The sequence below is a fragment of the Hippocampus zosterae genome, chromosome 8 (genome assembly GCF_025434085.1).
Source record: "Hippocampus zosterae strain Florida chromosome 8, ASM2543408v3, whole genome shotgun sequence".
Lineage (NCBI taxonomy): Eukaryota > Metazoa > Chordata > Actinopteri > Syngnathiformes > Syngnathidae > Hippocampus > Hippocampus zosterae.
The window spans coordinates 12,784,978-12,809,085 of NC_067458.1; the positions used below are offsets into that span (position 1 = coordinate 12,784,978).

The 24,108-nt window shown below is 38.8% G+C and overlaps 2 protein-coding genes across 5 annotated transcripts in view; one reads left to right on the forward strand and one right to left on the reverse strand.

The window, feature by feature from the left end:
• LOC127606352 (uncharacterized) overlaps positions 1-24,108 on the forward strand; it is a 674,358-nt gene that overhangs the window by 635,021 nt on the left and 15,229 nt on the right. The window lies entirely within an intron of this gene.
• Positions 68-24,108, reverse strand: part of atp13a3 (ATPase 13A3) — a 32,681-nt gene continuing 8,640 nt past the window's right edge. Inside the window, exons 3-34 of one of the 4 annotated variants that reach the window (XM_052074481.1) lie at positions 21,625-21,711; positions 21,350-21,523; positions 19,826-20,047; positions 19,564-19,634; positions 19,249-19,332; positions 17,738-17,807; positions 17,473-17,607; positions 16,947-17,019; positions 16,603-16,734; positions 16,345-16,527; positions 15,968-16,125; positions 15,194-15,382; positions 14,183-14,244; positions 12,859-13,009; positions 11,240-11,356; positions 11,028-11,045; positions 10,554-10,707; positions 10,162-10,282; positions 9,815-9,939; positions 9,454-9,614; positions 9,142-9,270; positions 8,980-9,059; positions 8,848-8,890; positions 8,650-8,759; positions 8,451-8,547; positions 8,129-8,201; positions 7,878-8,055; positions 7,456-7,634; positions 7,274-7,362; positions 7,116-7,196; positions 6,495-6,578; positions 68-4,829 (exon numbers count right to left, since the gene is read on the reverse strand). In XM_052074481.1, coding sequence (XP_051930441.1) covers positions 4,659-4,829; positions 6,495-6,578; positions 7,116-7,196; positions 7,274-7,362; positions 7,456-7,634; positions 7,878-8,055; positions 8,129-8,201; positions 8,451-8,547; positions 8,650-8,759; positions 8,848-8,890; positions 8,980-9,059; positions 9,142-9,270; positions 9,454-9,614; positions 9,815-9,939; positions 10,162-10,282; positions 10,554-10,707; positions 11,028-11,045; positions 11,240-11,356; positions 12,859-13,009; positions 14,183-14,244; positions 15,194-15,382; positions 15,968-16,125; positions 16,345-16,527; positions 16,603-16,734; positions 16,947-17,019; positions 17,473-17,607; positions 17,738-17,807; positions 19,249-19,332; positions 19,564-19,634; positions 19,826-20,047; positions 21,350-21,523; positions 21,625-21,675 — 3,765 coding nt within the window. In that variant the 5' untranslated portion in view covers positions 21,676-21,711 and the 3' untranslated portion in view covers positions 68-4,658. Of the gene's footprint in view, positions 4,830-6,494; positions 6,579-7,115; positions 7,197-7,273; positions 7,363-7,455; positions 7,635-7,877; positions 8,056-8,128; positions 8,202-8,450; positions 8,548-8,649; positions 8,760-8,847; positions 8,891-8,979; positions 9,060-9,141; positions 9,271-9,453; positions 9,615-9,814; positions 9,940-10,161; positions 10,283-10,553; positions 10,708-11,027; positions 11,046-11,239; positions 11,357-12,858; positions 13,010-14,182; positions 14,245-15,193; positions 15,383-15,967; positions 16,126-16,344; positions 16,528-16,602; positions 16,735-16,946; positions 17,020-17,472; positions 17,608-17,737; positions 17,808-19,248; positions 19,333-19,563; positions 19,635-19,825; positions 20,048-21,349; positions 21,524-21,624; positions 21,712-24,108 lie in introns of those variants that run through there. The other 3 variants (XM_052074482.1, XR_007963761.1, XR_007963760.1) reach the window with 3 other exon arrangements.

The window sequence follows — 24,108 nt, forward strand, 5'->3', positions numbered from 1 at the left end:
GTACTAATAGAGAGTGATGTGCTTCATATCTTGTATTCCTGAATGTCAAAAAATATAGACATGTAAATAATTGTTTAAAAATATTTATTGAAACAAAATAAGGCTAAAATACAATTACCAGGGGAAAACATAAATATACAATAAATTATTAGGTAGAAACATTTCAACACAATGTACACCTTTTTCCGAGTCGGTCACGGATGTGCAGAAGCTGCCAATAAAAGCAGATCCAATTACGGTAGTTGTACTGATAGTTGGTTGGTAATAGCGACACCTCTTTGCATTTGGGTATCAACTTTGATCATTTTATATGCTCAATATACACATATACCCCTGAGGAATAGCCCATTTGAGCCTAGACACTCAGTAGCTGACTCAAATGCCAATCAACAGTTTGTCATTAAACCATGATACTGTAATAGGAAGCTAATCCTACCTGTCAGCATATCATTGTACCTGTGTTAAAGCAACATTTCTACATCAATCCAGGGATTCAATATAGCAGTCACACAAAATTGGCAAATTTGTAGCGTAGTTGAATTATTAATATTTACACTTAAGCAATGTATTACAATGACATTTTTGTCGGAATTTGAATGTTCATTATAAAGGTGCAGTCAACCAATTGTTACAAAGCAGTGGCAAGTGAGTCAATTAATTCAGATCAGCATTCATCAGATCCCCACTTTCACCCTCACTTCTACAGTAGAAATTTATCATATACATCATAGATCCAAACCAGATTAATAATGATCCAAGTAATAGCAGCAACCTCGTTCCACTTTTCAAATAAGTAAACCCAACACCGAAAGAAAATGCCCATGATTCATTCCCAAGTGAGATAAAGTACAAATGAATCCAACTTGATATGAAAGTGAACATAAAAATAAATACAAAACAATGTATACATTAATCAAACATCTGATTGTAAAAAAAAAATAAAAAGTACCACGACACTAGCCCTTAATAATCCAAAAACCTATTTATTTTTATAACCATATATTCAGATTTTTGTGCACACAGAAAATGTACATCTCGAAATAGGATCCAACTTTTCATATTTTCAACTCTCATTAAATTCAAAAGGAATTTCTGTGTACACAATGACTATCCAGCTTATTTCTCAAATAACCAATCAGGCTAAATGTCTGAAAACAGTAACAGCTTTGCATCCGTAGCATGTTGCTGTCTTCATAATACATGTGTGCCTTAGGTGGTCCATGCGTTTAGCACATTTTAAAAAGCTTGGGCATGTTAGGTCCCGATCCCAAAATTTTGGCTGAGTTTTTGAATCATTCTGCAAGCAGGCAAAATCCCAACCATTGTGAAATTGCATACATAACTACTTCTAAAAACAGAACTGGTCACAGGTTAATTTAAGTGAATGCATACTGACACATTAAAAATGGCTTAAGAGCAACGTCAGCACTTTTAATGCCATTGAAAAAATTTAGTGATGCTGCTCGTACTGGGAAAAAATTGAGTAAATTAACTTGTTTGGTAACAAAATATGAACATTATAATATTGACTGTTTGGATGCAGAGACCAAGAGAATATACTGTATTGGGCCGGCCACTGAAACAAAATAAACACAAATGCTGAGTTCTGAGAACCTCAGAATTAACTTCTTCAGATATTGCAGCCGACAAGCTTTGGGTCCTTGTTTTAGACGATAGGTGGCGAACTCTGGTCCTCAAGGGCCACTATCCTGCATGTTTTAGAGCAGTGGTTCTTAACATGGGTTCGGTGAATCAGTCTCAGGGGTTCGACAGTGGTTAAGACCACTGGACTCAACATGTCAATTACCAGTAGTTATGACACGCCCACTTGGTCATCACTGGCTGGTTCATTTTGTGCACAATTTTAAAAAAACGTGTACTTCATACTTCTACTAATTGTGTTTACTTTTTTCAGTTTTTAATAAATGTTGGTAAAAAAAGCAAATTTTTATTTTTCACTAATGAAGGGTTCGGTGAATGTGCATATGAACTGGTTGGGTTCTTAACCTCTAACAAGATTAAGAACCACTGTTTTAGAGATTTTCCTCCTCCAAGACACCTGATTCAAATGATCAGGCTCCAGCAGATCCTGATGAGCTGATCATTTGAATCCGATGTGTTGGAGGGGGGAACATTTAAAACATGCAGGATAGTAGCCTGCGAGGAATGCAGTTTGACACCTGTATATGTTGCTTGAAAAAGTATTGTACTCGTCAGACTTAACTGCTTGAAATCGATGCAGTGCAAATATTTCCCTTGCTATACAATGACATAGTCACATTACCATCTGATTCTACCACACTGTTAGCAGCTAACCAGCTAAAAACAGGTACTGTCCCCAAATGGTACATTTATTAACAGATACTAGCAAAATGTTCTTGGGAGGAGCCTTGATTAAAAAATTTAAGAGCACTGAAATTATTACATAGCCCTTATATACAGCAACAACAATCTGTGTGGATTTAAAATGACAAAACGAGTTCAGTGTTGCACTAGGGTTGCTTTCCAACATGGCAAAGCAGCGAGCTGATGAGATGCAGAATGCATTACCAGTGCACCTTTAATCATTCTTCCATGGGAAGAGATTTATAGCAGAATTGAGCACAGAATCGTTTTCTTTTTCTGTAAAGTAAAAAAAAAAGGGGGGGGGGTGGTATATCTCGGTATGTTTGATGTTTCGGGGCGACATTCACAATGGTGCCATTTTAACATCATTTGCAGTAATAGCTCAACGACATTTCGACATCCGAAAAACATGCACCGTGTATGTCTTTGCATGATCAGTGTCTGAATGACCGAATCATTTTGCCATGAGAGAAGTCTATTTTGAGATTTAGACATCTTGAGTGATCACACTTCTAAGAGCAGCAAAGCAAAAGCCATGTTGAAAAATTAGTAATACCATGTCAGTCTCAGAGGCAGGTTGTTGGTGCCATGGCATCAAAATCAGTCTTTTTCAGGTGGAAAACAATTGCTGGCTGGTTTCAAGAAGAGACTGTCTATCAGTCTCTCTCTGTCCAGAAAGTCATTAGTGTTCATCAGTATAGTGGGTATTTCATGTGATTTAATCAATATTTCGCAAGCTTTTAAAGTCCCTGCCACTGACTTATCAGTAACTACGATGTATATGGAGCGCTAGATTAGTAACAAGAACACAAGTCCGAAAACTAACTACAGGTATACACTTACTTATTTTGCATTCCGCTTACGGTGTAGTTCAAACAGATGCAATCAGCATTTACATCTTGGGCTTGACAATTTTTCTTGGACTATCGCTCCTTTTCCCCACGGCTCGCCAATTGACACTGGCGTAAAGTTGCAAAATGGACACCTGGCAATGAGTTTTTCTGTCCCCGACTGCTGTTCTGCACCAGTTTGTCAAGTTGAATGGTCATCGCACTGCTCCAACGTGTATTATATGATTTAACTTATCAATGCCAGTATTGGTTCTTGACAAACCATACAGCATAAGGTCTATTATCATTGATGAAAACACCAAACTCCTAAAGCTGGCGTGGACGCAAGCCAGGAACAGTATCCAGAAATGGCTACACTCGCTTGAACTGCAGCCAATTACAAACTTGCCTGGTGGCAATTTCGCAGTGCTGCTGCAATGTCAATTGGAGGGGCATGAGAAAAGGGAGTGATACAATACACTTACAAAAAATTGCAAAACTTAATATGTCAAAGGATGATCGTCTCAGGTCTGTCCAGAGACAAAAGGAAGTCTATATCAACTGTGGCCACCCTGTATGTTCAACAAGAACACATCTTAATCAGGTTTATGATTTGAAGGGGTTTCCACAATTAAAATATGCCAAATATTTTCCATATTTATCGCCATAAAGTTTACTGCAGCAGTTGAGAAGAATCCAGTCTTATGACTCACGATGCATTTGACAGAATAGCCTTCAAGTGCGTGTGTCATTACATATATCAAGTATCCTAAAAGTGATTAAATTAGCACTTGGGGATTATGATCTTTTTTTAAATTGTCATTTATGAATCAGTACCTAGCTAATTACGGAGCTCAAATTTAACATCTTCACATGGTTGTTAATGACCACTACACGGTAGCAAGTGGGGCATGCAGCAAAACACCTCCAGCCAGTCATCCAATCCACTTCATAAATAAATGCCCTTAAAAGTAAGATGGAGTGACAGAACTACGATACAACTGAGCAACCTAACATGATTAACCGAAAGCTCCATTCACTTGTTTCTATATAGTTACTGTTTCACTCTGAGTAGGTTATGGATTAGAAAAAAAAGGCTCTCCAGTAGTCTAATAATTACTTTTTGTCATGAAAAAATTACTCAGCACGCAAAATATATTTGTTCAAGTTGCATCTCGATGGTTTCCAATATGTATGCATGTCAATCCCAACATATTACCTGGACAGAGCTTCAGTTCCATATCAAAATGTAAAATTCTTACATTTAACTTCATTAAACCCACAAGTGGGTGAACCAGACATCATTATTCAAATGAGTTTGAGTGGTTGACTTTTTGGGGGGAGCTACAGTATTACACAATCATCAAGACCAGTGACAAGCAGAGATCAAGCGACTGCTTCAATAAGTTAATGTGCAAATATATTCTTTGCTTTGATAATTATTGCATCAAAGTGTTGGGAATGGTAGGGGTCTTTGGGGTGCTAGGAAATTGAACCATTTTCAGGGCAGGCCTTGGCTTCAGTAGTCGTGGTTGGTTTTGGGGGCCAGTCGGGATCCACGCTGAGCTCCTGGGCCAGATGCATGTAGCGAGCCTTGTGGGTCACCTTGCTCGGGCAGCACAGAGACTTGTGTGCCGACAGCTCAATGCCTTTCTGAAATGTCAACAATCCAACACATCAATAAAATACGCATTTCAGAAAATGCAATAATAGATTTCATTAACCGATGTCACACATTGTGGAGTTTTTCTAAAATATTTCTACTCATGGGAGACAGGCATACTCATTTGCATGCAACATGAAACTCTTATAGGAATGCACGATTCTTTAAAAAAAAAAAAATATTGGCCAAAACGATTAAATTGGACCTCTTAATATCCTGGTGCATATCAAAAATAATCAAACTGGAAGTTAATTTATTTCCATTTAAAATGTGAAACTCTTTATGGAGTAATTACATAGAAAAAAAATCTGTTTTTATAATTCCGATGAGAACATCTTAAACCCCCAAATTCACGATTTCAAGATGTTACAATAGTGCAATACATGCCGATTTATATAGCGCTTTCAGTTAACATAAAGTAAAAAAGATAAACACATTAATGTTAATCTAAAAATAGGTAGGAATTGAACTGAAAAGTAAACGATCTGTACTGAAATGAACCTTTCCAGAATATCCTAATTAATTGAGATGCACCAGTATACTTTACAACTAGTGTGCAATGCATTGTGGGACAATGACGTTTGCGGGTCACTCAACTGTAGCTTGCTCACGACATGCACTATAAAAATGCAAGGAGAGTTGAGAAGTAAAACAACTGGAAGTGGACAAAGAGAGCTCCTTGCTTTTGAAAACTCCCCTACCCAAATGCATTTGTGCGCAGGAAAAAAGCCCAAATAAGTGCGACACAGAGCCAGCACTATTGTTTAACTACAAAAACAAACACCAAGTCCTAATTTATTGGAAGTTGCCCGTGGAGTGTTAATGCACCTCAAAAAGTCACGTCAACCCGTTAAGTAGGATAGTATCTCAAATGTTTACAACTTTATGGGCTATAAGCTCATGTGATTGCAAGAAACAGTCACTAGTAAAGTTAATTCTTCCCGTTTACTTGAATTGTTTGAAGGCCTTCAAAAGTCAATCTGAAATGCATTGTACATCAGTAAGATAGTCTTGATTTCTGTCAATTGCAGCTATAGGAGATAATGAAAGCAATATTTTGGCCGATTGCATATTGTTTCCCTTTTGGACCATCTCATAAATACATTTGTACCGCTTTAGGCAATATGCGCCGGAATATTTCACTACAACAGATTTGCATGCACTTAACAAAATTGACAATTTACTGTGAGTTTTTTTTGTCTAACACAACCGGTAAATCTCCCCAAAAATAGCATGTGGAGTAACACATAAAACTAAAGATTTTCACAGCAGACTACATAGACCGCAAAGGAGTCGAATATGAACATATTGGTGAAGACATTGATGATTAGCCTTCTTCAAACACACATTTCACTGAGGTGGCAAGATGGGTAACTGACTGTTGAGAGAATTCGGAAAGCACCCGTTATAAGGAGTGAAGAGGCAAATGCAGCAAGTAAAGCGTTGAGGCTAGCAAGTTGCAACGAGAGGGGCAGCAGACTGAGGGAGCAGGAGGAGTAGGCAATTATAAACTCAATGGGGGGGGGGGGCTTGGTAAGATGACCACCGGAACGTTATTACTGTTGATCACGATGTGCCAAAAAGAAGAGGGAGAGGGAACACCACAAACACGAAAAATTAAAGGGCTACAATAGTAGATGTCAGTATTTCCCAACCTGTGGTGGTGGGGCAGCAGAAGTGATGCTCTGCTTGTCTCTGCTGAACACAAACTTCCATAAGACGGTGTCAATGATGAAGGTCTGTGGCGCAGTGGGCAGGGGACAGAATTACAGAGAGGCTAATTTGATTTGCATGGAGTATTGACCTTTTTTTTCTCCCGGGTCTCATGTGGTTTTTTTTCTTTTATAACTGCAATGAAGTCATAATTTAGGACAAAAACAACCAAGAGGAAAATATGCGGGTGTATAAGCTCACAAACGATGACAATTAGCACAATTTTTGATCATAATTCAAATGATTTTGTTTGATTTTTTAAAAATCAAAATCTGTTAGCAAAACAGTATCATCGAGGTTGTATGCTAAGCATGGCGTGCATGTAAAGGCAGCCAAGAGTTAGGAAGCTCAGTTATAACTGCTGCACTGAGTGAAGGAAGAATGCACAGACTGTCCATTGTCATGCACTTTAAATAGTCATTGTTTCGACTGAAACAAAATGTTTCTGATAAACATTGAGTAGTGGTCTAAAAAAGAACAACATATTTATGCCATCCAACTGTCAAGGCAACGAGACAAAGAGAAAACAATCATCTGTTACTATTTTGATTCATGAATCTTACCTCAACCACAACAGACACGGCAGCATTGACGCCGATAATAAGCAGAAGTTTTAGTCTCCAATCAAGAGGAACGCAAACAATCTATGAAGAGCAAAACAAAAATGCTCAAACAAACAACTCCTTCCTTCTGTGCAATCAGATATTCTTCACGCTTTTACCTCTAGAACTTCATCAATGGCTTCAGCAGGGTAGAACATGTTGGTGAGGAGGAAAATATACAAAATCAAAGCAGTCAAGACAAACGGCCCTAATGGAGCATAAAAAAAATTTAAGAATACTGTTAAGTAAATGTCCAATTTTTTTTACAATTTGTTAAGTGTTGAGAACCGACAAATCGTACAATTCTTGTAGCTTGGCTGCCTAAAAGGTTTGCCCTTTGAGAAGACAATGGCAACCAGAAGGTACTGGAAGCAGGAAACATAGAAAAGGCTGGTGTTTTCATAATTTTGAATGTTGTGGTCATCAACTTCAGTTTCGGTGAGGTTGGACACATTTGAGAGTGACGATACGTTGCAGGCACTGCAATAACAAGGAAATAGCCACTGAGCCTTAAAAGGTGAAAATTCTAGCCACAGTTACATCATTGCTTTATACATTCAACATTCTAAACAATAAAAGACTCACAGTCATTTTTCAATTCAAGTGTACACATTTTGCGCTCTTTCAAAACAACATTTTAACGTTTTTCCAGCACTTTAAAGCTGTGGTAGATTACATATTGTGTCAAGAACACCCTGATCATGAGTGATGTCATGTTCTCACTCTGAAAGTGGTGTCCAGATGGTGTACCAGGGCTGGAGTTGGACCCAAAACAATGCAAACAGCTGGAAGCCAAAGCAGATGAGGATCTGGCTCAGCACAGACAAAAGCAGAGGCCCCGAGATCAGGCCTGATGGAGGAGGATGTGCAACTAGTTCTTTCCATGACGGGTTTAGACTCACTGAAAAGGGAGAAATCAGCCACCAATAAATGCTAGTGTTCATTTTCTTACATCCAATTTCTCCAAAACTTACTGGTGAATACAACGACAAGGATGATGGCAATGTCGATGAAAAGGAATTGGAAATCTCCCAGGTTACTGAGAATCTAAGGGGAGGGGGAAAGAGATTTACATTGTATGAAGCAATTCACCGCTTTTCCCATGAATCTTACAGGTAGGGGTACCATAAGAGCGAGAAAATATGATTCAAGGGGCTCATGGTAAACAGGGGTCCTCATACAGTATTTTCAATTTGCACCATTGAAGTGATGGGACCACAGTGTTTGTGTTCACAGGGCCCCTGGTGGCACCCCTACCTATAAGCAGCTGATAGTGAGCAGAACAATATAACGTACAGAGTATAGGAGCGTGACACTAATGTACTGGATGATGCTGTAAAGGGCCATGAACTTGAACACGCAAAAGGAGGTGATTAGAGCAGCGCGGCCTTCCCTGTGAAAAGTCAGAGAGCACTCGTTAGTTCGCTATCACGGGAATGAAAACCCCCCAAAACTATTTGAATTAAGTAGATAACATTTTAAATTAGAAACCTACCTGATGAGGCTTGGGACACAAGAGATATTTGGTGTTCTGGAGGTGAATGGAGAAGCTACGGATGCCTCAAGCTCTGACAAAGAGATGCCACTATGAGCCCTCTTTAAAGCCTGAGGAAAAAAAGCAAAAATGAAGGTTTAATAAAAAGTATGTTTAACATTGTCACACTTTGACCAATTTAAAAGGCCTGTCACATACCCCGCAGTCGTTCGCTCCATCCCCGCACATCCCAACAAAGTAGCTGTCAGAAAATGACATTTCAAGAATGACTCCGTGTCAAAATTTACTTTACACTGTAATCACAGATAATATAAATATTATTATACTCACTCCACATTCTGTAGTGCCTCAATGAGTTGGGTTTTCTGATTCGGAGCCATTCTGGCAAACACTGTTCCATGCAGCACCAACTTTATGATGAATATTAAAAAAAATTATTAGAAATCGATCGCCTTCAATTATACAATAGTGGCTTCTAATAAGGAAACATACCTTAGGAAGCATGTCTGGGAAATGCTCCGAGATGACCGCAAATGACTTTCCGCTCATAGCAAAATGGTACCGTTCTTGCTGTTTGGGCTCATCTGTAGGACATACATCCTCCAGGCTGATATTCACTTCCTAAAAACAGTAAATAATGTTTTAATATATTTCACAGCCTTGTTGGATTATATTAACATACAACTATGATTTACATTTTTTTACTGTCCTTAAGCAATGACATTTGGGCAGAAGCTACAATTTTGACAGAGAAATCGTTGTCTGACTAAGCAAGACATTTGTGTGTTTTTGCAGTTGTCTAACCTCCAGATGTGCTGCCATACTCGGTTTGTCAGCACACCTCCAGGTGATTCTGGCAGTCTGTCCATCATGTGGGGCAATGGCATCTGAAATGATGACTGTGTCCTGTGGCAGGATCATTCCACAATCCCGAGCCACAGAGATGGCAGTCAGCATGTTATCTCCTAATAATGCATAGAATAAACATTTCAAGATTAATGTAGTGTTAGGAGTGGCATACGGTTTTCATGTCATCTTCTAAATTTTTTTTACATAAATTACTTAAAAAGAAAAGTGAAAACAGAATGCTGCTTGTTTTTTTGTTTGTTTGTTTTTGTTTTTTTGCTCTGGTGATCTGTATAGTTGCCCGGCAGTTCACTCTTACCCGTAACCATGACAGTACGGATGTTGGCTCTGTGAAGATCCTGCAGTACTACCGGCGTTTCTGCTTTCAACTTATTCTGCATGACTATTAAACCCAGGAACTCCATGTTTGTCTCGATGTGATCTCTAGTTTATGAAAAGATATACATATACATGTTTCGACTCCGTCCAAAAACGTTTTCCTTTAAATGAAATATAGTATAGAGTATTACATGCTGTTTCGAAGTACGGTTGTCATAGATGTTTGATTACTTAATTTTCAACAGTACAATAAAAATCAGGCTAAATTACAACTACCAATCCACAGTTTGCATTTTCCATATGTTAAAATTAAAAAAGGCACTATACCGGTTTATATTCTGGACCTTGTGCCACGTGAGTTTGGATTCAAGACGACGGTGAGCCAAAGCAATTACTCGGAAGCCTTGCTTGGTGTAGCCCTCCAAGACCTCAGCAAAATTATCTGGCACTACGAAACACAGTGAGATAAAGATGAGCATTGCAGTTTCAATTTAGGCAAAACAACAATAATAATAATAATAATAACCTAACAACAACAAAAAAAGGCAGGGGGTGGGGGGTGTTAGTACAGTAAAGGCTAGTGGAAATCATAGTCTGTGTCAATGTGTGTGTAATTTTTACAATTGCCACAGCAACACTGCAAGCATTTTACTACAATCTCATAGTACTTCAAAGACGAAACGTTCACTGACATGGTAGGGAAAGTCTTGAGGGCTCACCTGTCTCTGTTTTGCAATGGCGTGCCACCACTTCTGGTGCCCCTTTCATGTAGGCATCCATACGTTTCTCTCCTAATAGACGAGCAACCACACTCATCCTTTGCAGTGCAGAGGAAAATGGAAACTGCCGCACGATACCTATCTCATATTGAGACTACACAGGAAGGAACAAAGATTTAGATTTTTGTCAATTCCTTATGGTATGTCAGAAATGCAGAGTCAAGTGTCCTTTCATAGACCACAAATTACATATCCTGAGGTGCTAAACATCAAGAATTCTATACAATTTGTCATGCAAAAATCCCTCAAATGTCAAAAGGCAGAAAGTTAAAATAAAATAAATCTTGACTTCCATTGTTTTATAAAGTTAAGACACCTGCCATAAGACATTTTATATGTTAATACTTCCTGGAGAAACTAGGAACAAGATAGCAAGAAGGAATTTAATAGATATTAAAAAAATACACTACTTACAGACAGGTCATAAAGTTCCTAGAATGTGAAAAGGACAGACATCATTAAAAAGAATAATAACGTTTCTGCAAATGACTAAAGTTTCACTGGAAAATCGGACTGAATTCATAATTCATAAATGTCATTACAAAAGAGTATTGTTATCTCTCCTAATCTTTGTGGGCTCTTTGGGATCTCTCATCACAATCATCACTCAAAACAGCCTGACTTACCATGTCATGCTCTGTTGATGAGGGCTGTGAGGGCAACAACTGTTTTGTGGGTCTAACCACAGTTGGCATGATACGATTGTGGAGCGCTGTTTCCTCCTCAGTGGCTTCCTCCAGAACCTGGGGAGAGGAAGTGGAAGTTATTATTTAGATTTTAAAGTCTCTCTCTCTCTCTCTCAATTGCACAATTATCCATTTCAGGCTAGGACTACAGCAATCTTGTCTTAACTGTCACAAAGGACAAGAATCAGAGGGTCATAGAGGCGTTTGCGGTGGCATAATTACTTCTGTATACTGAACAATTAAAAGATACATATAAATAAAAGGGCAATCATCAATACACATTATCACTTTTGGAGCATTGCAACAGTTGAGGGGATAATGTGCAAAGCTAGCCCTGTGTAAAAGTGGCTCATGCTCGCTGCACACAACGTGTCTGAGGAGAAACATACCAAAAATATTATAGTTGGTGACTAAACCTCGCATACCAAGCGATTGAGCACTACAAATCTCCCGACAGTGCAAAGTAACGACGACGACCCTGTATCGGGTATTGTTTCATGAAGATGGTCACAAAGAGAGGAAACGGTCGATAATGAAGAGAATACGGGTATTTTGAGAGGCCAGTTGCAAAGATGGATCACCCCACTCACTTTCAAGAACCAGAATAAAAACAAATGCTTAATGTCCACTGTCCATGAGTGAACGGTGACAGCTACCTGCAGAAGAACGCTGCATCAGCGATTTGTTGTAAACATACATTGGAATTATCTACCAAGTATTTTGCTTGTTTTCAACCTCTTTGTATAATGCAACATCCAGCGAATAGCCATAATGTTCAATGTTATAAATGATACGAGGGGACATTTGGTGATATTTAAAACAAAATACAGACTGTCACAACTGGCAGATTTGCTTACGCACAGAACCCAGAAACACTTATTTGTCACAGACAATTAATCAGCTGTTAGTGTCTGTGACGTGGAGACGGTTCTCAACCGGCAATTCAAATTTTGAATTGCATCAAAACTAGTGGCTGGCAGTCAGCCACTCATGAAACCATGCCCAACTATGGTTTCAAACAAATCACTCCGAATGACTTATGGCCAACTGGAACATGGTCCCCATGGATTATTACGATTGAAAAAATGCATTGAACTGCATTCTGGGGTGTCCACACTTTTTCATCAGGGGAGCTACTTATAAAATGACCAAGTCCAATTGATCTACCCACCTTATTTATGTAAAATATAGTTAGAATGTTTTAGAAACACAATAAATATATTTATGTTTTGCATAACTGCACAAACTTTTATATACAGTGTACGTTGTGAGGCATGCGACATGCACAACGATATACCCTGGCCCCAACATGCCTGGCTGCCCTGTATGTAAATCATGTGACAAATTTTACAACCAATGACAGACAGGAGTCAACATTTTTATTTACTCATTCACTTCCATTTATAGACACCTATATCAATACCATAAAACTGTGAGGATTGGCACATTGAGTTAATGCCATGAGAATTACAGACACTCGCTTCTGAAGCTGCAGGTAGCATGGGATACACTAAATGGGGACCTCTATTTTAGACCATTATGTAGGTAACACAACTTACCCAACCAGTAGCCTCAAACATTTTGAGGTCCAGTGGGTCTCCAGACAACCGGCCCTCTATTTTGGTGAGAGAATGACACGAAGCCATACAAGCAACAAACTGGGACTTCACTAGATTTTCTTTGGAGACTTTTTCATCTGATTGCTGGAAACTGAAAAGGTCAATAACAAGGAGGATCAGATTAATGTCGGCAAAAACACATTTAGAATTTAGATTGAATCACAAGAGAATAAATACCACCTCTGAAAAAAAAATAAACACGCACAAGCACACACAATTTTCCATGGGATTTTCCAAGGAGTTGGCATCCTGTAAAGATGACTCCAAGAGCAAGCCACAGAACCCCACCCCCCCCAAAAACGAATAATTTTTTAAAAAAGCGAGAACCTACAGAAACATCCAGCATACATAAAACAAACAAGAATGGGGCTGATGGGAGAACACTAAGGGAGATGCTGTTGCTACCTACATTGGACAGCACTACCGGAAAACTATTTTGTGAAAGACTATGACAAAGTTGAATTGGGAGAACACAATGCCATGTCTGAACCTTTTCCCAACAGTGAAGCACGGTAGAGGAAAAATCGTGACATCGGCATGCTTTGCTAAATCAGGGCCTGGGAGAGCTTGCTGTCATCAATGGAAAAATGAATTTACAAGTTTATCAAGATATTTTGCTGAAGAACTTAGGCCTGTGCAAAAGCTGAAGCTCAAAAGAGGATTGGTGTTGCAAACAGGCCAATGATACAAAACACAGAAGCTAAACAACAATAGAGTGGCTTCATAAAAAGAATGTAGGCATCCACTACACTAATGTTCTTAAGTGGGGCGAGTCCAAGTCCTGACCTCAACGCGTTCAAAATGCTGTAACATGACCTCATAAGAGACACACTTTACAGCAGGCACACCAAGAATCTTGATAACATTTCAACAGTTTCGTAAAGAGGAATGGTCCAAAGTTCAACCTGTACGTCTAATCTGCAAATACACAGTTTGGTTCATGTTATTGCTGCTCAAGGAGGGCCAACCTGTTTATTTGTCTATCATTAATTCAAGGGTTCGCTTACTTTTTCCTCCCTGCCCTGTGAATATTTACATGTTATTCACTATACAAATGTGAAAACATAACTGTTTGTGTGGTTGTTAGTTTAAGCAGATTCTGTTAAGTTTATTCTTTGTGACTTGGGTGGCCTTCAGATAACATTTCCGAACCAATTTATCTCGAAACATAAGATATTCTCAAGAGTTCCCCTCATTTTTCCTCCCACTGTAACAATTACTCATCGCTAATGTTAAAGTAAAATATAGAATAATGTAACCTTACCTGCCATTCTCTACTCTTTGGACTCCCCATAGATCTAAACCATCTTCAGTCAGAGTTCCTGTCTGGCACAAGAGTGAGGTACATATAAGCTACCTTTAATATTTTTACAACATGAATGACCTAAACGGACTACGTTTAGGTTTTTAATAACTCACAGTCAGAGATAAAATGACAAACAAATACTATTCGGCTGACTATTTTGCTTGTCGACTAATCATGAACAGTTGTCACAATTAGTTGACTAATCGGCTCTTGTGTAAATTCCTTGATATCACACCAGCAAGCAGCTGCTGTTATTTAACCATTGTTATCTCGCATCTTGAATTATTTAAGGTGTGTGCAAATTAACAGTAAAGACAAATAAAATTATTGTACTTTAAACTTTTACTCAACTTTGCAGCTTGCACCAACCAGCATTCCTAACATGTATTTGAATGATGGGGCAACTTAAATTGTTAGCTGAAAATGTTAAGTGCATTTTTAAATGGATCCAAAAACTACTCACTGTGCTGAGTTACACTAATACTATGAAACTATAAGAAGAAGAAATATATATATGGGTGCCACAATTTTTTTTTTTTGAGGAAGGAAATGACATCAGATGGATAAAATTGGGAAAATGCACTGTGCTAAAGAAAACAAACACCAGTAATTAGTTTTAGGGGGACGTCAACCTAAAAATGTCCTTTACAATACATGTTATATGCACCTCCACTAGTCTAAAAACGTGTATCTGATTAACTCTGTTGCCAACACGGATTACACATGACACTAATGCCATGTGTGTCATAGACATGGCATACAGCAAATGAGAGGAGATGGAAATGAGGCACCTCGAAGAGAAAAATATAGGGGCCAAATAAATAAATGCATAAATTGCTCATTGACTATTAATTGACAAATTTGATCAGCAACGTCATCATGACTCGTCGACTAATCTTGGCACCCGTAAACACAATTTTTAAAAAAGTTTCACTTTACAAAGCATTTATCACTTAGCTTGGTACTCACCTTGTCAAAGCAGACCAGATTGATCTGCCCACAAATATTAATCCTTTGTGGGCTGATGCAAAAAATGCCGATATTTTTAAGGCGTCGTTGGGCATACACAATACCAGCCGTCATGGCTGCGGGCAGCGCTGGGGGAACTGTGATGGTAATGATGTCTAGGGACTCAATGATGATGGTCTGAGGTGACACCTGGGAAGCCAGAAAAGATTCATGTTACAACTACTGCTTGGTACAAAACACATGATCTTGCAACTATTGAGAGGGCCATTGAAATTAAAGTATTAAGTATTCCAAAATAGTCTAGTAATCAAACTGTTTTGTTTAAAAAAATTCTCTCTATATATAAAATATAAATATATATATGTGCGTGCGTGCGTGCGTGCGTGCGTGCGTGCGTGTGTGTGTGAATGTCTAAATGAACTGTCTGTATGGTTGAATTATATTTATTATCATCCTGTATGCAGTATGTTAAAAGTGGCTAGTTTCCACTTTCTAGCTGTTGCTTGTTCTACCTCAAACCCAGAGTTTGGTTACATGTTTTTCACTTGAAAAGTAATGACAATGTAATCTATTATTATTATGATTAAATAAATCTGCCCTGGAGGGACAAACAGAATACTGATGTTGCTTATTTTGTAACCACAGTGTTTCAGTGTTTTGGTTTTGCAGATAATTTCCTAAAATATTTCTTACTTCAATAGTACATTAGTTTGCTTTTTGTTTGATAGAAGTTGCTTTAGAGTTCTCCACCTTTGCCATGTTCACAAAGATTACCTTGTTCATGATGCTAAGGGTGATGGAGTAGAAAAAGCCAATCCCAGCCACACCCACCAGACACAACAGAAAAAGGTAGGCATCACGGTACAACTTGAAGTCTGTGGGTTTGGGGTACAGAATGGAGCGTACCAACTGGCCTTTGGCTGTGCTGAAGCCTAAGTGAGATGAGATAAGTTTATGGTTTGGAACAAGTCAATTGACACTTGTGTTATCAGCATAGGATGAATCACACGTTCAAAATATAAAAGCTATGTCAAAGGCATGATGGATTCATCAGTCGTTAGTTTAAAGATGTGTGAGACAACAGTTTTAAAAAAGCATTCTTTTTTTGGGTGGAAACAAAAAGTAGTAATACACGTGAGAGACGCGTCTACCTGTGCGGACGACTACAGCTTTGACCAGTTCACCAGTGTAAAACCGTGTCTGGATAACGTTTGTGCCACAGAAAAGTGTGTGTCTCTTATGATCCTCAATGCTATAGGCACTCATTGACTCATCGCCACTTTCCCCTGGCAACTGGTTTGGAAGGTTGGTCTTTGTCACTGGAACACTTTCACCTGTTGAAAGGTAGCCTGATATTAGCGCATGGAATTTTGCAAGCCACTTTCAAAATACCAGAATGCTTTTCTGACCTGTCAGCATGCTTTCATTGACAATGCAGGTGCCGCTGACCAGCACGGCATCGCAGGGCATAATGGTCCCATTGCTGGGGATGACTATCACATCCCCAGGCACCAAATCAGTAGACATAACCTCTTCAATATCTGCCACAAAAGAAAATCCATGTGAGAGACAAATAAGGGAAACTTGAGGAAGATCATGTATGTCCCATGATCAGTGTGAAGCAAAGTGTTTTGCAATGAACTGCACAAGAAATGAAGTTATTAAAGAGTAATACAAAGAATGAAGATCATAATTATATTAAAGCCAAAGATTATACACCGATATAGGTAAAATAAAAAAAAAATTGACAAACCATTCTCGGCTCGGCATACAGATACACGTACAATACTGTGAGCTGCCACCATATCGTGAAGCATGACATATTGCTAGAGAACGGAGAGAAGAAAATACCTCTTGATAAAAAACAAACAAACAAACAAACAAACAAACAAAAACAATGCACAGCCATAAAAGCACAATACCGTACCTTTTTAGTAATGGGGGTGAAGGTGAATGTATGAAATAATAATAAGGATAAAACATGTGACATTTGTGGCTCAACAGTTTTACCAAAAAAGGTCAAAGGCTTGGACAAAAATAATGGTACTTGTTAGTTTTTGAGACATGGTTTGTACCACACTAACTGTTTTTAATGGCTAAATTTAGGTGTTGGAGCTTTTTAATCGGATGTATTATTTTTAGTCCGGAAATTCTGGTCATTTTTTTCTCAATTTGATAAGCTCGTTGACAAAGTTTCATAACCTGTAATAGGCTCACTTGCTGTACTTGGATTGAGTTTGACACAATGGTTATGTGCTATAATATCCCAAAATGCTTACCTTTTTGATGGTATAGAGAGAGGTAGCTATGGATATAAATGACATGATAACAATGGCAATGGCGTAATAGTAATATTCATCTGCACTCCACAGTATCACACTGAAGAGTTGGAAGATATAGAAAGGATTTAGGACCTATAAAAGAAGAAAGTGATAGGTCAGATGGACCAATGCTGGAATGAGAAAACATAATTGAAATTCTGAATCTGGACATTTTATAAAAATGATTTATAAAATGTTTTTTAATCATTCTCATGAGTCCTACCTCTTTGATAAGCAGCTTGAATACAGAAGGCACTTTCACTTCAATTTCATTCAATCCAAAAAACAGTCTCCTAAAAAATTAAAATGAATGACCAAACAAATGTAAGTTAAATCATTCTAATGCCCGTATTGTCATCAATCAGAATGATGATATCCTGGCAAATAAAGGAAGGCCAAACTCTCTATCTGTATTTATATTTACTGACCCACGGTGTTTTTGGTCACCTCAAAAGTATGACCAGCTGATGTAAAATGCCTAAAATCTCACAGTGCCATCGCTGCTAACAACTTGTTTGGTTTTCCTGGAAAACCATGTTTTACACCAGATCCCTGTGTGCAGTATTGAGAGCTTCTCAAAGAATGAACTCCACAGTCTGCATTGACAATTCAGCAAAACTCTGTGTCTTGAACCATGACTTACAGAGGTTAGGTTAGGTTTCCTGTAATATCAATGGAGTAAGACTGCGGGGGGTATTGTAACCTGCAGATGACCTAGCTGTAATGTCACCTTATAGTGCTGGTCTACAGCAACTGCTTCAAGTATGTGCCGAGTATGGAGTGCAATATAACATCCAATATAACCCTAAGAAAAGTTACAGTGATAGGCAAAAACTAAGGAGGATCAAATGTGAATGTTTCCTTCTTTCTATCTTTCCAAACAACATCGTAACCAAGGTTAAATACCTGGACCATATTATCAGAGATGATGATGATGTGCAACGGCAGTGTTGTCAGCTATATGCACAAGGAAATATGTTTACTCACAAATTTAACAGGTGTTTAATACGTCACATTTTTTTCAAAAAGTTCAGAAATTTTATTTACAAATTAAAGTGGAGGAAAAAAATGGAATTACGGTGTTACTGTCTCTGTTAAGATCCACAAATTACATCCTCCAGGATGACACAAGTAGCAAATCAACATGTATATTTAAATAAATATAGATTTTCTACAAAAAATCTCATTCTGACTGCTATAGTAACTTGATACGGTAGATCTTTACATACGACATATCAAATTTGGCGGATAACTTTCACAGAGTAACTGAATGAAATTGTTAGAAATGTTCACAAGGAACATCTATACTCATTCTGACAGAAAATTTCACAGAGTGCCGGATGTGGCCCTCAGGCCTCGAGTTTGACATCTTTGCCATAGGATATTGCTGCGCAATGGTCTGCAGAAGATTTATGAAGCAATTTAAAAATGAAACTGAGCTGTTGGTCAGAAGCACCTTCAATGCATGATTGTTCTTTGAACAAAGTACAGACTTACATAGTTTTTTGTAGAATGTCATAAAATTATCGTTATAACTTTTTGAAAAAAAATAAGACAATACAGGCCACCACAAGGTTAAATACATTAAATAGGCTCGTTTTGTTCAAATTGATTGAGCGTATTAGTTAAAAATAGACCATCTTGACACAATAGGTCCTTTAAGAAGCAAAATGCCAGTTGATGAATGGTCAAGAGACAACCACCAAAAATTGAATTATGTCACCCAAATACTACCTGTAGTCTTGCTGGTTCCTGGTTAGGCCTTTGCTGTGCTCTGAGTGGAGAGTGGCAGCAGTAACATTGAGATCTTCCAGGCCACTGTTGGACAAAGTCACAGCAGTCGACAAAATTGACTTCATAGTATAGTTTCACAGGGAGAGTACTTAAAAACTGTCATGTTAAAAACATTATTAAACAAAGATGCAGATTACATTTTGTGACATTGTGCACACTGTGGTGCAAAAAAAAGAACCCCCCCCCCCCCAAAAAAAAACCAACCAATTTTGATGACTCCACAGATCGCAAACAAAGAAAACGTATACTACTTACATTAAAACTTCAAAGTTCTGCGCTCTGTCATTCCAGTAATATTTTGTGCTGTGGAGTGTAAAATAACGCATCTGAAAGACACAAAAAGGCGACATTTATTTGAGGGAACATCACTTTAACATCACTTCGTACATTAAATGTCAGTGATTTGGATGAGTGATTTTATATCCATGGGGTTTTCAGGTTTCAATCATGATTAACCATACTTGCACTGGTTATGTGTATAAATGGAGTGCACAGAAAAGACAAGTGTTCTTCCTACCTTTGTGGGCTGGTATTCCACATATCTTCTGATGAGCTCCCGAGCGGTGATCCCATCAGAAGATTGGCATGTGTCTCCATTGGCCATACATGGGGAGGAAGAAGAGAAGGGACAGGAAGGGGAGGAAGGGGAGGTGGTCTGGGTCTCCAGGTTGTAGAAGGGGTTGCTTCCTGGGGCGAGAATCACTCGAACTTTAGCCAGGAACCAGCGCCGGAATTCATCCTGCCCAAACGTACAATTTCAATTGACTAAATGAGCACATATCTAAGGCTAGATGTCATGAGTGCAATGCTGTACACATGAAAAATTTGTGAGTTTATGCAGGTTTGTCAAGTCTAAAATTTCTCAATGTTACGGCTGGATCTACACAAAATCATTGTTTATTTTCTCAGGAATTACCACGTCTTCTCCAAAGTTTTCTGGAAGATGATTTTTACAGAATACTAATCCCCGTTTTCTCAGATAAATTAATTTTCTTTTTCGTTCATTTTAATGTGACATGAACAAGGCTCCTTTTTATGACCCCGCCAAGGCAACAAATGGCTTCTTCTTCTGTAAATTACCTGATTATTGCTGTAATGTGTTTGTGTACAATGTTGAATGAAAATGAAATACAACACATGGCAGAAATTATGTAATCACCACTTTTGGGCTATGATCATTTAAATGTTTAATTTGGGGGGTAAAAAGCAACTCATGGATGTTCCCCAAAATACTGCACGTCTGATTTCAATATATATAGATATACATCTATATATATATATATATTTTAAGGTCAAGAAGGAGGAAAATAATTAAGCGGTCACTCTTATCTGATGAGTTTGAACCCACCATGGACTGAAATTTAGCAAAGCATTACAGTTGGAAGAGGACATGAATGAGAACAAAGACAGTAATTGGGATCAAATTCATCATGTGAATGGACCGGTACTCAACGCACTATGCAACGCTCGCAATATTTTGGCAACATGCTTTGACTATTTTACCCATATTAAATGATAAATATGGTCATCGTTAAGTATTGTTCGAAAACACAATGTACATATATTTTAAAGATGGTCAAGACGTACACCTGAATGATGCGATTTGGTCGGGGAGGACAGACTCTGTGTCAGCACCGGGCAAAGGCGGTCAACACCACCTGCGGCGTCCTCCCTTTCGGCCCTGCACCAAATACAGGTATCTGGGGATATCGTCAGCCGTTTACTGGCGCCACCACCCAGGCCCAGTAGTAAGAACACTCCTTTTACTTACTACTTTGATCAAACTGGATGTTTGATTTGTTGTAATATGAAGTGTTTTTTTTTCAGTAAAAGTACAATAAGTGTTCAATTCAAGCTCATTCAGGACACACTTGTTAACATGAACACGAATAGCAAATGGCCATTTTGGGTGTGAGTCCGAGCTCTCGTGCCTACGTACCTGCACAATGTTTAATACAAATGGAATGACATGGTAAATGTCATCAAGTATGACACATCGAGGAAAGCGCCTCACTAGGCTTTCTCAACAAAGAGTACAAACCGTGGAACGCAGCAACACCACTTCGGCATCACAGGCTGTGGTAGGGATGCAGGTGGCCTTGACGCACCACTCTGGCATCCAGTAGAGCAGCAGAAGTAGGAAGCCCCCTGTACAGAGTACCCCAAGACCCACCAGTACCAGTCGCCAGTGGCACAAACGGTAGCCCTGCAACTCCTTGAAAGCGGATGTAGAAAGGAAGGCACGACAAAACTAAGTTAGTAAAACAAAGCAAAATGTGTGTATTTCAGATTGCCACGTCAACCAAGGATGCTCACCATCTCTTCATCTTCCCCCTTGTTGAGGACTTTTAGGTCTTCCTTCTCCATGATTCAAAGCTGAATGCAAAGCACCCTCCTTTGTCACTGCAGGAACAAAAGCATTATTAACGACATTAACAAGCAACATTAACATGGGACGATCGTCGAATTCCTGCAAACATTTGACTAAACTAATGTTTAAAAGGCAACAAATGAGCAACTAGAAAAGGGGTAGGAAAATACGGTTTCTCAAGAGCCAGATCCTGCCTGTTTTAGATTTCTCTCGACTTCAGCACACCTCATTTAAAAGATCAGATCATGAAAAAGCTCTGTAGAAGCCTGAAACCATCATGATCAATTGAATGAGGTGTGTTGGAGTATAGTCCTAAAATAGGCAGGATGTCGCTCTCGAGGAATTGGGAGTTCCCTACCCCTGAACTAGAAACACCCATGAGTCATATGTTCCAATATGTTTTCTCACTTGAAACGCGGGTGGCTTCAAACAAAAGGCACTCTGTTTGGAGATATGTAACACAGCTAGATGTAACGCAGGCGGTCCCGACTTACGAAGATCTGGATATAGGACCACTGACTGATGTCCATAAATGTCAAATGTTGGTATAATGCCATATTTTTAACTGTGTGTCACATCATTACTGTTCAGTGATGGAGCTCCCCTATCTTATCTCCTGTAACGCACGCCGAGCAGCACTTCTCCACAAGTGCATCTTCAACACTCATCGATGATGATAAGAAGAAAGACCACTCATTGGCTGTCACGTTTCCGAGCAGCGGTGAAACACCACAAAACTAAGGATGATCATCTCAGCCTTTCACCTCAGCAGCCTCACCACCGCTTGATCACACCGAACATATTTCTAACTGGCCACCGAAGACGTCTCCAAAGAAATCTCTGTGATATGACAAGTCTGCCTCTCACAAATAATAACTTCTCAGTTGTTCTCCTACTCTTCCTCCAAACTTAATGCACATCATCTTTGCTTTCAACGAGTTCAATTTCAATCCTCCATGAAAGTAATAGTTGAGGGGTGTGATCGGAAGTCCAGCATACAAAACCCCGTCCCGGTTTGATTTCCTGTTTTTGGCGACTGCAGTATGTTGTTGTCGTCGTTTTTTTTTTTTAATGATCTCAAATGACAACTCTGGATTGACAATTAATGTGTTCTGATTTATTCACACTTCATCTTACGAGGAGCTGCTTGGAACCCATTGTGTTTCGACCATGGAGACTCTCCCTGTACAATAAAATAAAAGCTGGAATTCTGAACTCTTGGCACAATCATATTTAGATCCGAAACCCAAGTGTCTTCAACATACAACAAAAATAAAGGAATTGACCATACTGTTCCAACAGTTTTGGAGGGGATGATATAGTTAGTTACCGTTTCCAGAGATGTTTTTCATGAAGAAGAAAATGTAAACATCAAAAGCACACTAAGAAATACATCAGTTCCACCAGACCTAACATGATGCACTAAAAGGGCAATTGTTGCCTCGCCAAGCCACACCTGATCTTATCAACCAAACTATATATGGATGGGCGGTGCCTCATCCAGCGGAATATTTTGCTCTGGACCAAACCCTTCCTAGTATTGGACAACAGCAGCCGTCTAGCACATTCCCTTCAAATACCTTCTGCCATCTAAAGCTAGCTATAATTCTTTCAGTTATCAAATATACAAAATCATAAACACTGCAAAAATAAACTTCAGAAATTGCACAAAAGAGGCTCCTAAAGTACCTCCCAGTTACTATCGTGCAGATTTCCCATAAATGTCACTTGTGGTTGAATTATTTGGCATCAAGGCTGCGCTTTGAGTCCTAAATGATCCAGTAGGAAGTCTATAATATGATCTCAGTGTGTATTGTATCTTATGCAAACTAGTAGGGGCGGCGCAATTCCTGTACTAGTTGTTGGCAAGTGGTGGAAAACATTACAGTTTTTCATTTAGTCCCAAAATAACATCTATGGCCTATGCATGGCAACATACTCGGCCTTTCTGGTGGAAAGGTCAGACTGCATGACAGTATCTATTGTCAATATGTTACCAGCTCTTTGGATGCCATTGGGCTGAAAATTAACCTCTGCTGTTAAATGTGTGATAAGATGGGGTTATATAATAGAAACACTGTATTCAAAAGTTTGTGCTACTACTTTGACATCAAACGTTTCTACTTAAAGAGAATAGTGGTACACTGCTGTGATGGTTGGAGGAGCCACATTCAGTGTCAGGTCGGGTTTTACGTTCAAACCTAGTTTTTTTTCTCATTACTATGTCTTTACATGTTGACCAAACGTTAACATCCCACCTTACAGTGAATAAACAAGTGCCGTGTGCCTCCAGCCCATTTATTGAAAAGTGGTTGCTGCAATCATTGTGATCCTCTCTTGGCTTGGGTATGCGAATGATTATTGCTTCCCGCTATATTCTGGTTAATAGGGCAGTTCCGATGACGGTTTTATGCTGCTGATTTCGATAC